A 17595-nucleotide genomic window follows, 5' to 3' on the forward strand; every position below is an offset into this window, starting at 1 on the left:
TTTTAACAGTCATTGCTCATGAAATGGAGCGAGTGTCAGAGGAGAAATATGTATCCACTTTGGATTCTTATGGGGTCTGTGGGGATGGATCCATTCCAGACAGGGTAGATGGGAAAGAGGGGGAATGGGTGTATTTAATGGGCATTTAAAAATGTTTTATTTTAATGACTTTATAGTTCTGTGAATTTCAGTAGATATTAGATTTGTGTTCTGGCTACCACACCAGGATATGGAACAGTTTCTTAATGAACATTTCAAAGGGGAACTATTTATAATGTTTTAAGATAACATATATGTGCTGTCTTCATTTAAGAGTTATTTTAGAAAGTTTTGAGTTGTTTTCCAGCACTTGGACTTTTGAAATGCTTTTCTAATCTGACGACAAAGTGCATAACTTTTTTATGTTTCTTTTACTTAAATAAATATGCTGTCTTTCAGAGACTACAATATTTCACCTTTTAATGTCTCTGAAATTGGCTGTATCTTGTCTTTGACATCATCTTATGATTCAAAGAAATGTAGTAATGGGGAAAACCAAGTATCCTATCTAATAAAAGGCTAACATGCAAATTCGACTGACTGGGAGTTCAACCGACCGGGAGTTTGACCACTCGCTATGACTTGCGCTGACCACCAGGGGGTGGTGCAAAATGAAGGAAGGTCCCGGCCTGCAGCCAGCAGCCAGCAGCCAGGTGAAGGAAGGCCCTGATCAGCCCTGATGGCTGGCCAGGCCTAGGGACCCTACTCATGTACGAATTTCATGCACCAGGCCTCTAGTGAGCCTATGATAATGCTTGATCATGTAAGATATGCAGATTTCTGTGTTATCATTCCTTTCTGGCATCACTGAACCTAGGCTCTTTAGTAGAGGTGGTAATTCAGAGATGTGGAAAATGTGGAACACCTTCCTTAAAGGTCTCATCGATGAAGGGGGGAAATGGACAAAGGACCAGTGGCTGTGATTGTGGTACAGCCTGATGAGCACTACCATAGAGCAATGGCTATTCAGAGCAATGGTATTCAGAGATGGTCTTTGAGCTGCATCGTAAAGGATAAGTAGGATAATGCACCTAAGCAGAGGAGATGTAGGTAAAATTGAGGGAAGGTCAGAGGTTCCAGAGCTAATTCTGAGAGTCTGCTGGTTAATGGAAGTGGGATGAAGGGGGCGCATGGAGAGTTTAGGTTGAAAGCTTTCATATGAGGTACATTGCTGAGGGCTTTTCATTCCATGTTCATATTGATTTTTTAAAAAAATTCCTCACCCAAGGAAATGCTTAGAGAGGAAGAAAGAGAGAGAAGAATTGATGTGCGAAACATTGATTGGTTGCCTTACATATGTACCCCAACTGGGGATCGAACCCACAACCCAGGCCTGTGCCCTGACTGGAGAATTGAACTGGCAGCCTTTCTGTGCACAGGACGATGCTCAACCAACTGAGCCGCTCTGGCCTGACTTATTTTTATCTTAATCCTGAAGGCAAGTGGGAGCTTTTGGAAGATTTTTATGTTGGGGATTAAGAAAGGATTTACATTTTGGAAGATGACTCTACCAGAAGGAAGGGAATTAATTGCAGGTTAAGGGGAACAAATGTGGAGTCAGTAGGTTGGAGCAGTGAAGCCCACAAGAGATGATGGGAATTTGAATGAAGGCACTGGCAGTTGAGAGGAAGGAGAGAACAGGTTCTAGTGATGCTTCGAACTGACTGTGAGCACGACTGTGACGAGGGAGAGAGGCCGGAGTTGAGGATGACTCCCAGATTTCCGGTGTGGATGGATGGTGTTGCCACTTTACCAGAAAGAGCAGGTTTGGGAGGAAAATGATTTCAGTTTTGGCATTTTGAAGTTTGCAGTGCCCAAGGGTCTGTTGTATGGGTGGAAGCATAGATTTGAAATATAAAAAGATTTCTGGCCCATCAGTGAGTCAGTGAGATTGTGCAGGAAGAGTGTGGGAACGAGAGAAGAGTGCCAAGCTCAGCCAGTGTGGCTCAGTGGTTGAGCGTCAACCCATGAACCAAGAGGTCACCAGTTCCATTCCCCGTCAGGACACATGTCTGGGTTGTGGGCTTGATCCCCAGTAGGGGGCGTGCAGGAGGCAGCCGATCAATGCTGTGCTCTCACATCAATGTTTCTCTATCTCCCTCTTTCTCTAAAAGCAATAAAAACACATTTAAAATAAATCAGAGGACAGAATCCTAAGGCACAGCCACCCACACTTACAGGGTGGGAGCAGGACAAGATGAGAAGGGAAGTAGGGGAGGGTTCATTCTGTCGAAGAAAGGGGGAGTTTAAGAAGAGAGTGGGTGACAGTGGCAAATGCCCTGAAGCTCAAGCAGGATAGGGTCTGGGTGCCCGTTCAGTTGTAACTGATAAGTCATTGATGCATTGTTGAGAGCAATTGCAGTGGGACGGGCAGCAGCTGACTTGTAAAGATTTGGAGTATAACTTCAAGGTAGAAATTGCGCAAAAAAAAAAAAAATAAAAAGGAAAAAAGTATAATCTCCCCTTGCAAGAAACTAGGCTATAAAAGAAGAGAGAACATAAGGAGTCTTGAATGGCTGTTTCTTTGATTGTTGGAATAACACTCTCTAAAGGTCTCATTGTTAATGTATTTTTCCACTTGTGGAGTGGAACATTCTCAGACTCTCTGATTCGTTAATTTTCTTGGAGTGGCACTTCTTGCTTTTTGTTCATGATTTAACCACTATAAAAATGCCCAGTTATAGCTTGCTGCAGGAACATAAGTTCTGCTCTTATCATGGAATAATTCTTAAAGCCATTACCTTGGAAGTTGTTTGATACATTAAAAAATACCAACCCTCAACAAAGAGTTGAGAAATGGAAATACTACAGAAATTTGGCTTGTTCACAAGAAAGTAAATGATAATGAGAATACATGATTTTATAAGCTGAGGTTATGCTGGATTGCAAATGCTTTGTGAAAAATTTCCCCTCTTTATTGTCTTTGAGTTGTGGGCTAAAAAGTGAGAATGCTTGTAGGTATTGTGTGTCCTGGAATTGCAGTGAATTGGAGTTGGTGTTAGAACAAATAAATCCCAAACAACTTGTGATTTAGTTTTATAGGCACACATTTATAAATTGGGTTTAGGCAGTAATTCCAGGAAAGCATACACAGGAGAACTGTTTGCTGTATATTCATTTATTCCACAAAGATTTAGTGAGTACCCATATGTTCAGGCCTCTGCTAGATACTGCAGGAAGGAAGAGAAGAGGATTTAAATGATGCTGCTCAGACCTGGCAGGAGGGAAGGTGTCCCTTCACAGGGACGGCTGATGGGTCAGAGAAGGAATAGGGCCTTCTGATGGGTGATCAGGGGAGGCTCCTTAGAAGAGGGCACTTGAGTTGTTTGCTGAGAGACATCTGTTTGTGCTTTTTTGCCTGGTCTGTTTTATGTAACACCCTTGACAACTCTCTTAAAACCTCATTTGATTTTCCAGTGCTCTATTATCTACCCCCACCCCCTATCCCTGTATTCCCTGTCAGAAGGTTTTATGATTCCTGTATCTCCTAGGTCCTCTGTTCGTTCATTCTTTTTTCTTCTCCCTCAGAGAGATTATTTATGTCTGCAGTTGTAAATATTTGCCTGGGCAGATAACTCTAAATCCAGAGCTTGAGCCCAAGCTGTCTCAGATCCTCCATCCTACATTTCCAACTCGTCTCACAGGCAGTTCACGTTGCACTTGTCTGAGTCTGAACTGTCCCCCACAATGCACAGCCTCATTCCGTTCCTCCCACCCTTCCCTCCCTCTCTTTCTTTCCTTTTCTTCCCCCAAGACTATTGAGCACCCACTATGTGCTAGTTTTCTTCTGGTTCCTCAGGCTGAGAATCCCTGAGTCATTTTTATGTCTCTTTTACCACTTGTGTCCAAATAATCATTTTATTTCTCCTCATTCTTTCCAGTATGCCTTAAAATCTTGTTAGTTCTACTCGTGCCCATTATCTGTATGTTTGGATCACTGCAGTGGTCTTCTAAATGTTGACTACCTTCTTCTTCCTCCATCATCAGCATCACCATTGCTTATTAAGTGTCTACTATGTTCAGAATGTTACTAGGATGCCCTGTTCTATAGATTGAACAGTCAAATAGTGGGGGAGATAACACAGACTGAAACGATAAAGGAGCCCATCATCAGCTCCAAGGTGAGAAGCCCAGTGGATTGTGGTGGTAAGTCAGCAGGCAGAGTGAGTGAGTTTGGGAGTAGCTGGAGGAAGTAGAACTCATGGTCTGGGAAGATGAGTACTTAGGCATTTGGAGAAGGGATTATTGTTTTTTGGCAGATGGTGGCCCTGTGGTAAATGTGAGGGGTAGACGTCCACCTGGTGTGGTAGGAGACCTGTGAGTTGAACAGTTCCCTTGTAGACAGTGATGGGCCTAGTATGCCAACAGGAGATATCTGAACTTTGTTGTATGGAAATGATGGTATAGGAAGGAAACTGACACAATTGGGGAGGCAGTGATGTATGAAAAACGCTGTTTTAAGGAAAATCTGGAGGTGTTATGTGGGATGTCTTCGAGGGAAAGGAAGACCAGTGAGGAGACCTTGAAGTCTGCTGTCACATTTTGTTTCTTTTTCGAATTCATTCAAACATGGGGGCTGCCAGTACACTTCTAAGTCACATCTCTGATCATATCACCCTCTCCTGCTCAAATACCCTTGGTGGTTCCCTGTCCCTTGAACAGTGGTTCTTTCCCTCCTAGAATGATCTCCCTCTTCCCCTTTAGGAACCAAACGTTGGCTTTCACAAAAGTGCTTCATTTTCTCCATTGCTTGGGGAATTCCAATAATTGAAATTTCATGCAGCCTTCAGCAGACTCATAATACCCTTCTTGGCTCTCTCTCAGCTGAAAGTGCTCTCACCACCCTCCCCCAAACTTCCCTAATATTTCCTGTCTGTATTGTTCATTTGGATTAGTCACTAATTGACATGACTTCTTCCATAGCTGCTGAAGTTGTTTAGTGTGCGTATTGTTGTTTAGTTTTGTTTTGTCTCTCCTGTAGCCTTCTTACAGACTGGCACTGTGCTTGATACTTTTGGAAGTGGCTACCGCATCTAGTACTGCTCCGCATTCATGGTATTTTGAACATGATAATATTCGCTGACTTTTGATTTTATTTTAAGCTGCCAAACAACCAGGCAGATCATGCAAGATGCTCGGGACCCAGAGGGACACCACATTTAGAGATCCCAGCTTTCACCAGGCTGGTGGGTAGATTCAGGAAGAACTTTTTGTTTTTGTTTTGTTAATCCTCACCCGAGGATATTTTCCCATTAATTTATTGTAGAGAGAGTGGAAGGGACAGGGAGAGAGAGAAGGAGAGAAACATGTGTCCTGTGAGAGAGACACTTCTAACATACCGGGGATCGAGCCTGCAACCGAGGTACGTGCCCTTGACCGGAATCAAACCCAGACCCTTCAGTGCGCACGCCGATGCTCTCTCCACTGAGCTAGGGCACAGGAAGAACTTTTGTTTCTTCTAGTCTCCTTGTCCCCTTCTATGGGATGGGTTTCCCATAACCACAGGAGAAACTTATGTTGGACAGTGCGTCCCCAGCTCCTCTTTTTTTTTTTTTCCCAGCTCCTCTTACAAAGGGGACCCACTAGTCTAGTTTGTTTCTTTTGTCTTAACGGTCCCCGAAAACCAGGATACAATGTTAGCTACGTTGAAACTTTTTGATCCCAACTATCCAGAAAGGAGGTCAAAAGACCACAGAAACAATTAGCATTATATGGATCAGAGAAGTAATTGCAAGCATAGGTTAGCTGGCACATGTTGGCAGGGGTATAAAGCACTTGGTTTTCAGATAAAGGCGATGCATCCTGAGGATTCTAGGTTCCTTTTCTTCCCACTTCCAGGACTGGTGGGCATTAGAGGTCATGGCTAAGTGAGGTGTGGGGTGGGTTTAAGCTGCCTGGGGGAGCCTAGTGCACCCATTCTCCAGTAATGTTAAACTTCACTCATTTATAAGGGGGGATAGATCATTCGGACTCTAAGTTGGCTGAATCTTCCCAGTGTGTTATGCAAAGAAAGAGACAAAAATTAATAAGCTAAGCGAATGTTCAAAAGAGCAAACAGCTTGAAGCTCTCTCAGCTACTGTAGAAGCATTTACTTATGAGGAAACAGCTGACCTGCTAATCAGAAAACATCCTTCCCTATTCATTAAGCTAATTATCCTAAGGAAATCTGCTGGCAACACTTCGTCTAGCTCTAATTATTGTGTGCCCTTGAAAGCAATAAACTGCACTTTTAGAATAAAATTTTATACTCTAGACATATATATGGTTTACTCAGACATTTTCAGTAATTAGAGTGGGGTGGTAATGAGGGGTTTCACTTTGTTTTTTTATGAAAAAGGTTTATCACCTCTTCACAAAGAGATTATAATGAATTCTTAAATAATATATGATTAGATCTGAGAAGTCTTTGCAGATCATTATTGTTTAAATACGAGGTTTTTTTTTAAAGGTCATTTTTTTGAATTACCTTGGCTTTTAAATAATTTTTTTTTTAGAGAATGAACATCATATTGTGATTTAAGACAGTGGTAAAACTTATCTGTCATAAACTGAGACATCATGTTCCAACAGAACCCTTCATTCATGAAGTCACTTTAACCTGCACCCCCATTTTACCTGCAGAGCTCTCTCTAACCTCAGCCAGAACACTCTTAGTAAGATAGTGAAAAGCTCCTCCTATATATGCATGGTCTGCAGAGAACAGCGATTAATGAGTGAGCTGACGTAAAACCAGCCGACTCTGTCCAGGAGCACGGGCTGGCTCGGACCAGTCTCTGGACGGGGCCACGTGCTCCTGTCTTAGGAGGGTGCCCTTCAGTTCCTGGGTCCAGAGCTTCCAGGCAGCACTGTGGCGTGGGCCTTGCCCAGGTGATCTTGGACAGGTTCCCCCGAGCTCTGTGCTGTGGTCCTCTTATTTGTACCTGGGGCCACCAGTAGCTCCCACCTCCAAGGGCTGGTGTGAGTATTCAGTGAGTTACTCCATGTAAAGTGCTCTTACATTGCAGTTCATAGTGATTCCATAGTAATTCACTCACCCACCCATTTATTCCTTCACTTATTCATTCAGCCTCCTTCTCCTGTGCCCTCACCATGTCTTGGGCCCTGCTGTGGAGACTGGCATTAGAGGCACAGTAGTCAGACCAGGTCCCTGTCCTATAGGAGCCCATAGTCTAGGGGGCAGAGACAGATCATAAATAAGTAAACTAGTTAAACAAGCCCAGATACTAATAAGTGTTAACAAGACAATGGGTAGGGAAATACAATGACTGCCTTATGGGAAGAGATATCAACATTAGCTTTGATAGGCTGGCATGGCTTCTGAGGAGGTGACATTTGAGCGGAAAGACCTGAATGATGAGATAAATGTCAGCTGTCATTAAAATAAAGATTTCCTTTGTGTTGGTGGCTCTCTCCATATTCTTTCTTTTCTTTTGTCAATTTTGTGTATGTTTTTTAAAACTTATTTATTAAATCTTTATTGTTGAAAGTATTACATACGTCCCCCATTGATCCCTTCTAGCCTCCCCCCCCCCCCGTCTGTCCCCTCACCCCCCCAAGCCTTCACCATCCTATTCTCTGTGTCCATGGGTTATGCATATATGCATACAAGTTCTTTGGCTGATCTCTTCCCACCCACCCACCCACACTCCCCTGCCTTCCCTCTGAGATTCAACAGTCTGTTCCATGCTTCTATGTCTCTGGATCTGTTTTGTTCATTAGTTTATTTTGTTCATTAGATGCCACATAGGTCTCTCCATATTATTTTGACATCTCAACATCAATGTACAGCCCTCTCCAGCAGGACACCACTAGGCAATCGTGAGTCCCTCTCCCACCAGCACAGGACTGTCTTCCACCAAGTCATTGTAACTGTAACATCTTGGAGCTCGCTTCCCCCACCTTCATCTCGGCACTACCCAGATCTGCCCACCCCGGGGTCTCTCTCCCTTGCCTCCAGCTGGGTGCTCGCCCGCCTTGTCATGCCTCAGTTTTTGGAAGAGCCTGACTCTGTTGTTCCCGACCGACAGGAAGTACAGGACCGGGTTAAGGCAGCTGCTCATGCTCACCAGAGGCCTCCACACCTTGTAGGCCATGCTGCCCACCGTCAGCAGCTGGCAGTCCCGGGAAGCCAGGAAGCGGAGTGTGATGTAGAAGGAGCGAGAGACGTGGAAGGGCACAAAGCAGAGCGCGAAGAGGCTGCACACCAGCAGGATGGTCCGGATGGACTTGGCCCGGGTGGTGGTCCCCGCCCTCTCGAGGGTCTCCTCCGGAGTGGCCAGGCTCCGGACCATCAGCGAGTAGCACACCAAGATGACCAAGGAGGGCATGACAAAGCCGGACAACGTCAGAACCATACTGTAGGCAAAAAACCGATCGAAGTTCTCCGGACTGGTCATGTCGTAGCAGACCATCTGGCCTCCGATGTAGGCCGTGTGGGCGAAGCCCAGCGTGGGCAGCAGCTGGAGGACCACCAGGGCCCAGGTGGCAACTACACCCAGCAGGGCATGCCGGCGGGTCCGGTAAGGCAGCGACCTCAGGGGGTGGCACACGCCCAGGAAGCGGTGCACGGAGATGCAGGTCAGCAGCAGGATGCTGCCGTAGAGGTTGGTGTAGAACAGGAAGCGCACCAGCCTGCAGAGCAGTTCCCCAAAGGGCCACCAGTCGCCCAGGGAGTAGGCGACGATGAGGAAGGGCAGCGTCAGCACGTACAGCAGGTCGGCCACCATCAGGTTCACCAGGTAGATGGTGGCACAGCTCCAGCGCTTGGTTTGGTGCCAGGAGAGCCACAGGACGCTGCCGTTCAGGGGCAGCCCTAGCAGGAAGATGATGCTGTAGGTCAGGGGGAGGTAGATTTGCTTGTAGTCCTCCGAGAGCTGGCAGAATCCCTGTTCCTCTGAGGCATTCGTATCTAGCTTCTCCATCTCCTGGGAGGCTCCTTCTGGGAGCCCAGCTGTTCCTGCTGCTCCTGCTGCCCCTGGGGGGAAGCAAAAGGGACCACAGCCCTAGCCAGTTTAGCTCAGTGGATAGAGCATCGACCCATGGACCAAAGTATCCTGGGGTTCAATTCCGGTCAAGGGCATGTACCTTGGTTGCAGGCTCCTCCCTGACCCGGGGCCCTGGTTAGAGCTCGCACAGGAGGCAACGAATCCATGTATTTCTCTCACATAAATGTTTCTCTCTGTCTCTCCTCTCTTCTACTCTCCCTAAAAATCAATGGAAAAATATTGTCCTTCGGGTGAGGATTAACAATAACAAAAAAAGGGCCTAGCTGGTTTGGTTCAGTGGATAGAGTATCGGCCTGCGAACTGAAAGGTCCCAGGTTCGATTCTGGTCAAGATTGTGGGCTCGACCCTTAGTGGAGGACTTGCAGGAGGCAGCCGATAAGTGATTCTCTCATCATGAATGTTTCCATCTCTCTCTCCCTCTTCCTTCCTCTCTGAAATCAATAAAAATATATTTTAAAAAAGATGGATTTAAAAAAAAGGGGAGGGGGGGACTGCAGAGCATCATGACCTTGGCTGGATCAGCCTCTACCTGGATCTGGCAGCTCTGTACCATACGTGTGGTTCCACTCCAAAGTGTGGTCAGAGTCCTAGTTTGAGAGAGACCAGCTCCGGGGGTGGGCGGGGGGGCGGGGGGGCGGGGGGGGGGCAAGAATTAAACTCGTGTCTTCAACACGAGGGCTTCTAGGCTTACCAGGCCCCAGGGCTGGCCCTGCACTGGCTTGTATGCTCTCCGCTGCGGGCTGGGTTGTGCTAGGAAGCTCAGGTGCACATGGTAGCTGGTAGGTGCTGCTGCATTTAAACAGGGCACACAGCCTCCAGCCATGGCTCCTCCCCTGGTGAGAATCCTTTGCATAGAGTCAGGAAATCTCCCAGGGGAGATCTCCCAGGCTCTCATTCTCAGGGGGCGATGCTGCCCACCATCTGGTCCTAAGCCCACTTGCCATGGTGGAAAAGATGGTGATCCTTAGGGGTTAAGGGGGATTAGGAAAAGCACAGGTTTTGCCTACAGGCGCTGCTGGAAGATTTGGATTTGTATCTCTTTCAGGATTTATTAACTGCGTATTTGAATACGGAGACTGATTTGCCTATTAACCACCTCAGCACCCTGAGCAGCCAAGAAAACAAGCCTGAGCCATGAAGCCAGGTGCGGCTTCTTCCTTACTCCCATCCCTGCGGAGAGAGCAGATCCAACGGGCAGAGCCACCAGCCGAGGGAGCTGTGTGTAGGGCCCGCAGATTTGGTCCCATTGGGAAGTCAGTGGGTCAGTCAGCCAATCAACATGGAGCCTACAGGGATGGAAAGACGTTTATTTCTAGGACTTAACATTCAGAAAGATGAATGAATACAGGGCAAGAGAGAAAAAATTAAGATAGGTAATTTCAGATACATTGAAGGTTGATTTTGAACTTAAAATGTATAGAACTTCATTCACAATAAAAAGAAGAGCGACCTCATTCATTCAGTCAGTCAACAAACATTTATTGAGCATCTATTGAGTCAGGCCCTGGGACTGCAAAGATGAATAAAACAGCCCTTGTGCTCCAGGATCTCGCAGTCCGGCAGGGAAGACAGAGCCCAGAAGCTAATGGTCAGACAATGTGAAAAATGGTCCAAATGCTGTGAAAACCAGCAGGATGTGGTAGTTCTCCCCTGAGAGGGTGGAGTGGAGGCTTCCTAGACCAGGCGCCCTGTGAGCTGCTTAGCTGCTTGGGAGAGCAAAGAGGGGCTTGTGAGGCAGAGAGGGCCGGGTGTTCCTGGGTGGGCAGCGCCTGTAAGGAGCTGGCGGGAGGGCTCAGTGTCCTGGATGGCAGAGAGCCAGCGTGGAGCATGAAACTCAAGGATGCCACCATAAGGAGGGGGCATATCCTTAAGCAGGACGGTGATGGGATAGGCTCTGCTTGAGGGAGATGACCGGCGGCAGCAGCACGGGATGGGCCTGGAGCAGTGAGACTCTAAGGGGGGCGGGGGGCATGTGCATGAGAGATGCTCAGGACCCCAGGTGAAGCCATGCAGGGTGGACACAGAGGAGGACCTGACCCTAGAGACGCTGCTGAGGCAGGAGCGACAGGACTGATTGGACATGGGCATGAGCCTGAGGAGGGGTCGGGGGTGTCGCTGAGGCTGGGTGGGGAGTGAGGCCTGTGCCTGGGCTGAAGCCTGAAGCTTGAAGGCTGGGACTGGTGTTCCCAGGTTGTGGGCAGTGGCTCCCTGCTGCAGCCTGCCAAGGAACGGACAGCTCGCCCACTGGCTTTAGAATCCACCCCGCTGGGAGGGCAGGACTTTTTGGCTGGTGAGTAAAAGGAATGGAGTTTTCATTCATTTGGTTCCCTGTAATCTTGCATGTGGGAGGCTGGCAGGTGCTTAGTTATTTCAGGCGAAGCTGCCTCCCCAGGTCTGGGAGGGCTCTCGGAGGGAAGCCGGGAGGGAAGCAGCCTGGTGGAGCCCTGGCTCGGCCAGCAATTCACACCCATGGTCTTATTTAATCTCAGGACAGCCTTGAGATGAAGCATTAGTGTCCCGTTTCATGGAGGAGGGTCAGAGAAGACACACCGGTAGGCTCACGGCGCCCTCTACTCTAGTGGGCTGTCTCCGGCCGGGCATCCTGTGTCCGCCCCTCACGGCGTGCTGTGGGTGGTCCAAAGCACTCAAGTCCCACTCTGCCAGGACCACAAGGACCATCTGAAACAAATCACCTTGTCTCAGCCAGGGACTCCTCAGCTGTAGAATGGGACGTCTCTCTGGTGAGGTTGCTCCGAGAATCAGTGAGGAGAGGCTCAGGCACCACAAGGAGAAATCCAACACATGCTGTACCCCCTCTCCCCTTTCTCCTTGTTGTCCTAGAGACTGTGGTGCCAGGGAACCAGCGCTCTTTGGCTTATGTCAGAAGATGGGAGATCAGGTCTGGCTTCGCTACTTGAGCTGGGTAAGGTCACATTTCTTCCTGGATATTACCTTCTGCTGTGATCGGAACTGTGTCCTCTACAACATCAGAGGAGGAACGCCTAGCCCCCAGTGTGCATTTGGAGTAAGGAAGTAATTGAGGTTAAAAGAGGTCATAAGAATGGGTCCCAACCCGATAGAATTAGCTTCTTTATAATAAAAGACAGTAGAGACTCTCTCTTCTCTTCTCTTCTCTTCTCTTCTCTTCTCTTCTCTTCTCTTCTCTTCTCTTCTCTTCTCTTCCCTCCCCTCCCCTCCCCTCTCCTCCCCTCCCCTCCCCTCCCCTCCCCTCCCCTCCCCTCCCCTCCCCTCCCCTCCCCTCCCCTCCCCTCCCCTCCCCTCCCCTCCCCTCTTCTTCTTTTCTCTTCCCTCTCTCTCTCCGTGAGAAGGTGGCCTGCAAGCCAGGAACTAAACCCTACAGTTCCTGATCTTACACTTCCTAGTCTCCAGGACTGTGAGGAGTTCATTATCTGTTGGTTAAGCCACCCAGCCAGTAGTATTTTGTTACAGCAGCTTGCAGACTAAGACACGTTTCACACACTTGTAGGCCTACCCAGTGTGGAGGGACAGCTTTTTATGTGAGAGGATGACCTTTCTTAGGGCATAAGTGTAAAAGAACTACACAGTGTTCAGACTAGTGCATCATTGAAGTTATTATGGAGAAAGGAAGAGGGAGAAAACCTCAGCCCATAAAGTGTTAATTTACCCGCCAAAAGCTGTGACAATGTTGACCTCCTGGAAGGTCCCTTCTCTAGCCTCTGTCCTCCCAGAATTCTCTCCTGCCTCCCTAGAGGCATTCATTGGGATGAAGAAGTGGAGGCTATGTAGCTATTCATAGAATCAAGGAAAAGACCCAGAGTGAAGGAGAGGCCAGCTGGGGGTTAGAGAGGAGAGAATTTGGGGGACAGTGGCCATGGTGGATGGGATTCTAAGGAGAAGAGATGTGTACATCTCTAGAAAGTGAGTGTGTATGTACTGCAGAATGCAATTTCCCCTCTTTATCACCATTTCTTCAAGAGCTTTAAAAAAGACAGACACAAATTAGAGTTGGAATTTGTTTCTTTTAAATGAGCTCACTGGGGAGGGGGCCTTGAGAGAAGAATGAAGCGAGAATCCAGACCAACTCTGGTTTAAATGGGCACTAAGGCTTCTGACCTTGGACCCAGTGTTCTTCCCACTGTGCGGCCCCAAGAGCCTGGTCCCATTTCTGGCCCCTGCTGAACAGCAAGTCCTCCTGGGAGCAGCCTTGGCCCCTGAGTACCACGGTGGGCCTCTCCAAAGGGACAAGAGGTCTTTGGGGCTTTAATGGTCTGAAATAGTTATCACTGCTCAGAGAAATGGCACAGCTAAGATGAAAGCACTGTTCTCTCTTTAACAAGTATTTATGATACATGTTTCCAGAGCTCGGATAAAGGAAAAGTTATGAATAAATTTGAGTGACAACAAAATGTTACTGCTTTTCAACTGTAGAGGAGTGATTGGGTCAAAAATTTTGAGACAAAAAAGTAGGCATTGCTCATTTTCATTTTAAAATGCCACTACTGTATCATAAATATGCTTAAATATATGAATTTCCTTTTAATATTAAAGATTTTACTTGCATCTGGAGACCTTTTGTAAACAACTAAGCTATTTAATGGACAATAAGAATTCGTTTTTAGAAGTTATTCTGAAAAACTGTTGATTCATGTATGCGTTTCTTAATTTACAAAGATAAATTAGGGATTTATTGTTCATATCACAATTTAATTATTTGATTTTTCAACAAGCATTTAAAAATGGGGGCCCCAAATACATTTAATCAAGTGGTAGATTTAAGTAGTCTGAATTATTTTGAATTACTCTCCCCAAGTCTTTCAAATCCACTGGATAACTTGGTGTTATTTGGCCAACAGACCACTGGATGGCGTGGAAGACCGACAGACAGATTGCAGTTTTCTCCTGCAGATGGAAGCAGGAATTGGGGTAGGGCTCAAGTCCAGGAATAGCAGCTGTGGGTGAGATATGATTCATTGAGAACATAGAGAAATTCCACCAACAAACCACCTCCTCTGGGTCTTTTGTCTACAGTTACAGTTCAATTTGCACAATGAATTGGTATTACAGTTAGTGAAAGCAATCTGTTACTGTGATTGATTTTCCAAAGGATCCTGTGAAATAAGCATGGCAGGCATTCTCCCATTTTACAGCTAAGCAAACCGAGGTTCAGAGAGGTCCTGTGGAAGTTCTATATGCTATGATCTGGGGAAAACCTGGACTACTTTTAAAATTATATGTATATCTTGATTTCAGAGAGGAAAGGAGAGGGAGAGAGAAATATCAATGATGAGAGAGAATCATTGAAAGGCTGCCTCCTGCACACCTCTTACTGGGGATCAAGCCTGCAATCCCGGCATGTGCCCTGGTTCATAGGTAATGCTCCACCACTGAGCCACACTGGCAGGGCTCAGTGGTTCAGCCAAGCCTGAACTACTTTTACAAAGTAGAGAGACTCAGCAAATTCCCAGATTCCTATATATATATGTATATACATATACATATATATATCCTATATAATAAAAGCCTAATATGCAAATTGTCCCCTCAACTGGGAGTTCAATTGCTTGCTATGATGTGTGCTGATCACCAGGGGGTGACGTGGAACATGGCAAGCGTCAGCGATGCTGCGTTGGCAATGGGCGGCAGTGGAGGCGCTGCCAGTCCGATTGGCCTCGATGAGAGCAGGACCACGGCGGGATGGTGGAGCAGTTGAGCGGGTGGCGCCAGGCCAAGGTGGGTGTGAGCAGTGCCTGATCGCCCCACCGATTGCCCTGCAGATGGCAACCAGTGGTGGTGGTGGAGGGGTGGGACCGCCACCCGACTCCCAGGTGCTGAGGGAACCAGGAAGGGGCCTGATGACTCAGGCAGAAGGGGGTGTGCGGGGGCCCGGGGGCCCAGGTGCTGCCCAGGGCCCAGAGGCCAGCTGGGACCTGCCCTTCCATGCCAGACGCTCGTGCTTTGATTGCTGGCCAGACCTAGGGACCACACCCGTGCATGAATTTCATGCACCGGGCCTCTAATCTATATCTATATCTATATCTATATCTATATCTATATCTATATCTATATCTATATCTATATCTATCTATCTATATCTATCTACACTGAGTGGCCAGATTATTATGACCACCTGACTTTTGTAGGCAAATTAGCTATTTCGCGCTGAAGTTGCTGGAAGGCCAGATCATTATAAACGTCTGAATAGCACAACATACCTAAGTATCGTTGCTGATCAAGTTCATCCTATTATGTTGATGGCGTATCCCAATGGAGATGGCTTCTTCCAACAAGACAATGCGCCATGCCACGGTGCTCGTATTGTGCAGGAGTGGTTCCAAGAACACGAGGGAGACTTTACCTTGCTTAGGTGGCCCCCACAATCACCAGATCTTAATCCAATTGAGCATTTGTGGGACGAAGTTAAAAGAGCCATCAGGCAGCTGGTTCCACAACCATCAGATCTCACAGAACTGGACAGTGTTATTCATCAGGCATGGTGTCAGATGCCTCGCATCACCTTTCAACATCTTGTGGAGTCAATGCCAATAAGAATCGCCGCAGTACTGAAGGCAAAAGGTGGCCCAACGAAGTATTGATGGGGTGGTCATAATAATTTGGCCAGTCATAATCTGGCCACTCAGTATATATATATATATAAAGATGATGTGGAAATAAAAGTGCAGGTGACCCCTACAATCACTAGATGCAGTGCATTAGTTATAGGTGACAGAGCCCTAGCTTGAAAAGCATAGTATGGAGATAATGGTAAGGAGAGAAGTAACAGAATAAATAGAATTCGAAGTCCTGTCAAGAGTGAGACCCACATAGCAAACCTATATAGTTATAGTTTAAACTATACCTTGAGTCTTAAGAGAAAAGGCACTGACATCGCTTTTTAATGAATTTGTTATAAATTTACTGTGTGGGCTCATGCCTGCTGTGTGGCTGGACCCCTCTTCCATGTCTGAATTGTCCCCAAATGTAGGAGTCTGGGGCTGTGATTTTTTTTTAAAATATATTTTTATTGATTTTTTACAGAGAGGAAGGGAGAGAGATAGAGAGTTAGAAACATCGATGAGAGAGAAGCATCGACCAGCTGCCTCCTGCACACCCCCTACTGGGGATGTGCCCGCAACCAAGGTATATGCCCTTGACCGGAATCGAACCTGGGACCCTTCAGTCCACAGGCCGACGCTCTATCCACCGAGCCAAACCGGTTTTGGCATGATTTTTTTTTTCATAAGGAAAGCAAATTGGAGTCTTTAAATAATTTAGAAGACTATCTAGACTATCTATTGACTACTTAATGTCAATAATTAATTTAAATAGCAGCTTGCACCATTTTTGTTTTCTGTTGACAAGGACCTGACATAATTGGCAGCTTCAAATGGGTGTAAACACAGGGCGTGAGGGGAAACACTGCCTGGCACTGTCTTGTCACCAGAGAAGGTGCTGCTCTGCAACTGATGTGACTGCCGGAAAGCTTGCTGCTAAAAAAATAATCTCTCACTCCATCTGTACGAATGATGACCCCCCAAATAGTTTTGGAATCAGAATTTTTAAAAAAGAGAATATTTGTTTATAAAATCACAGAGGTAGAAGAAGCAATTCATAGAAGAAAGAAATGGGCTTAGGAACACGTTATAGAGGCAAAGGAAGGGCCCTTCGAGCTTGGGAGTGAGAAAGATAAAGTTAACACACCTTGGGTTTGGAGGGGGTCCCTGGGGTGGGAGGGGGTGCCTGGGGTATGGAGGGGGTGCCTTGGGTGTGGAGGGGGTGCCTGGTGTATGGAGGGGGTCCCTGGGGTGGGAGGGGGTGCCTGGGTGTGGAGGGGGTGCCTGGGATGGGGGGATGCTTGGGTATGTAGGGGGTGCCTGGGGTGGGGAGGGGGTAAGGGAAGAGGAAGGAAAAGAGAAAGGCACAGGTGTGCTCCAGGGAGGGAGAGCGCCCAGAATTTTTAACTTTAATCAATGGTGCAGTAAAAGAACAGTAGCTATACAGTCTTGTGGTTGTAGAAGTCCATCTTTGCCTCTGGGCTCACGACCCTAAAAGGGAGTCTTTATTAAACTTTTTCCTTTGCCTTTCACTTAGCATCAGACAAAGACCTTTAAAGGCATCACAACGCTTTCCCTGTGTGCTGTGTGAGAAATGTAGAAAGCTGGTTTGGTTTGGAGCAAGAGAGGAGATCAGTAGCAGAGCCCGGGGCTCTAGGCCGAGCGGTGAGTTGCCCAAGGCATTTCAGAGTATAGGGTTTGTATCCCAGGACCTCTTCTTGGATCCACTCTTCCCCTCAGGCAGCCAATTCCCTGCACAGCCTGCCCCTAAAATGCCGTTCACGTGGTAACACACTGTATGTTCTGTCCACCATCATAGCCTTTCCTGTTGCTAGGGTGTTGCTAGGGTGGGGGTGGTGTGGGAAGACTCCACAATGGCTCTGCAGTGGGGGAGGAGGAGAATGATGCTGTCCTCGCCTCAGGCACCCAGAAGGCAGAGCCCAGGTTCACTGTGCGGCCGTTTATCTGGGGGTGCAATCCCAGGGAGCAGGAGTGAGGGGCCAGCAGCGTAACCTGT

The 17595-nt window shown here is 47.2% G+C and overlaps 1 protein-coding gene across 1 annotated transcript; it reads right to left on the minus strand.

Moving 5' to 3' along the window:
• Positions 1–7941: 7941 nt before the first annotated feature.
• LOC308517071 (P2Y purinoceptor 2-like) lies at positions 7942–8961 on the minus strand (the record flags this gene model as incomplete). The annotated part of the gene is made up of 1 exon (XM_081088118.1): positions 7942–8961. One exon carries the CDS (start codon positions 8959–8961, stop codon positions 7942–7944), a length of 1020 nt encoding a protein of 339 aa, XP_080944244.1.
• Positions 8962–17595: the final 8634 nt, after the last annotated feature.

Source organism: Myotis nattereri (assembly GCF_964212035.1).
Source record: "Myotis nattereri genome assembly, chromosome: 3".
NCBI classification, from domain to species: domain Eukaryota; kingdom Metazoa; phylum Chordata; class Mammalia; order Chiroptera; family Vespertilionidae; genus Myotis; species Myotis nattereri.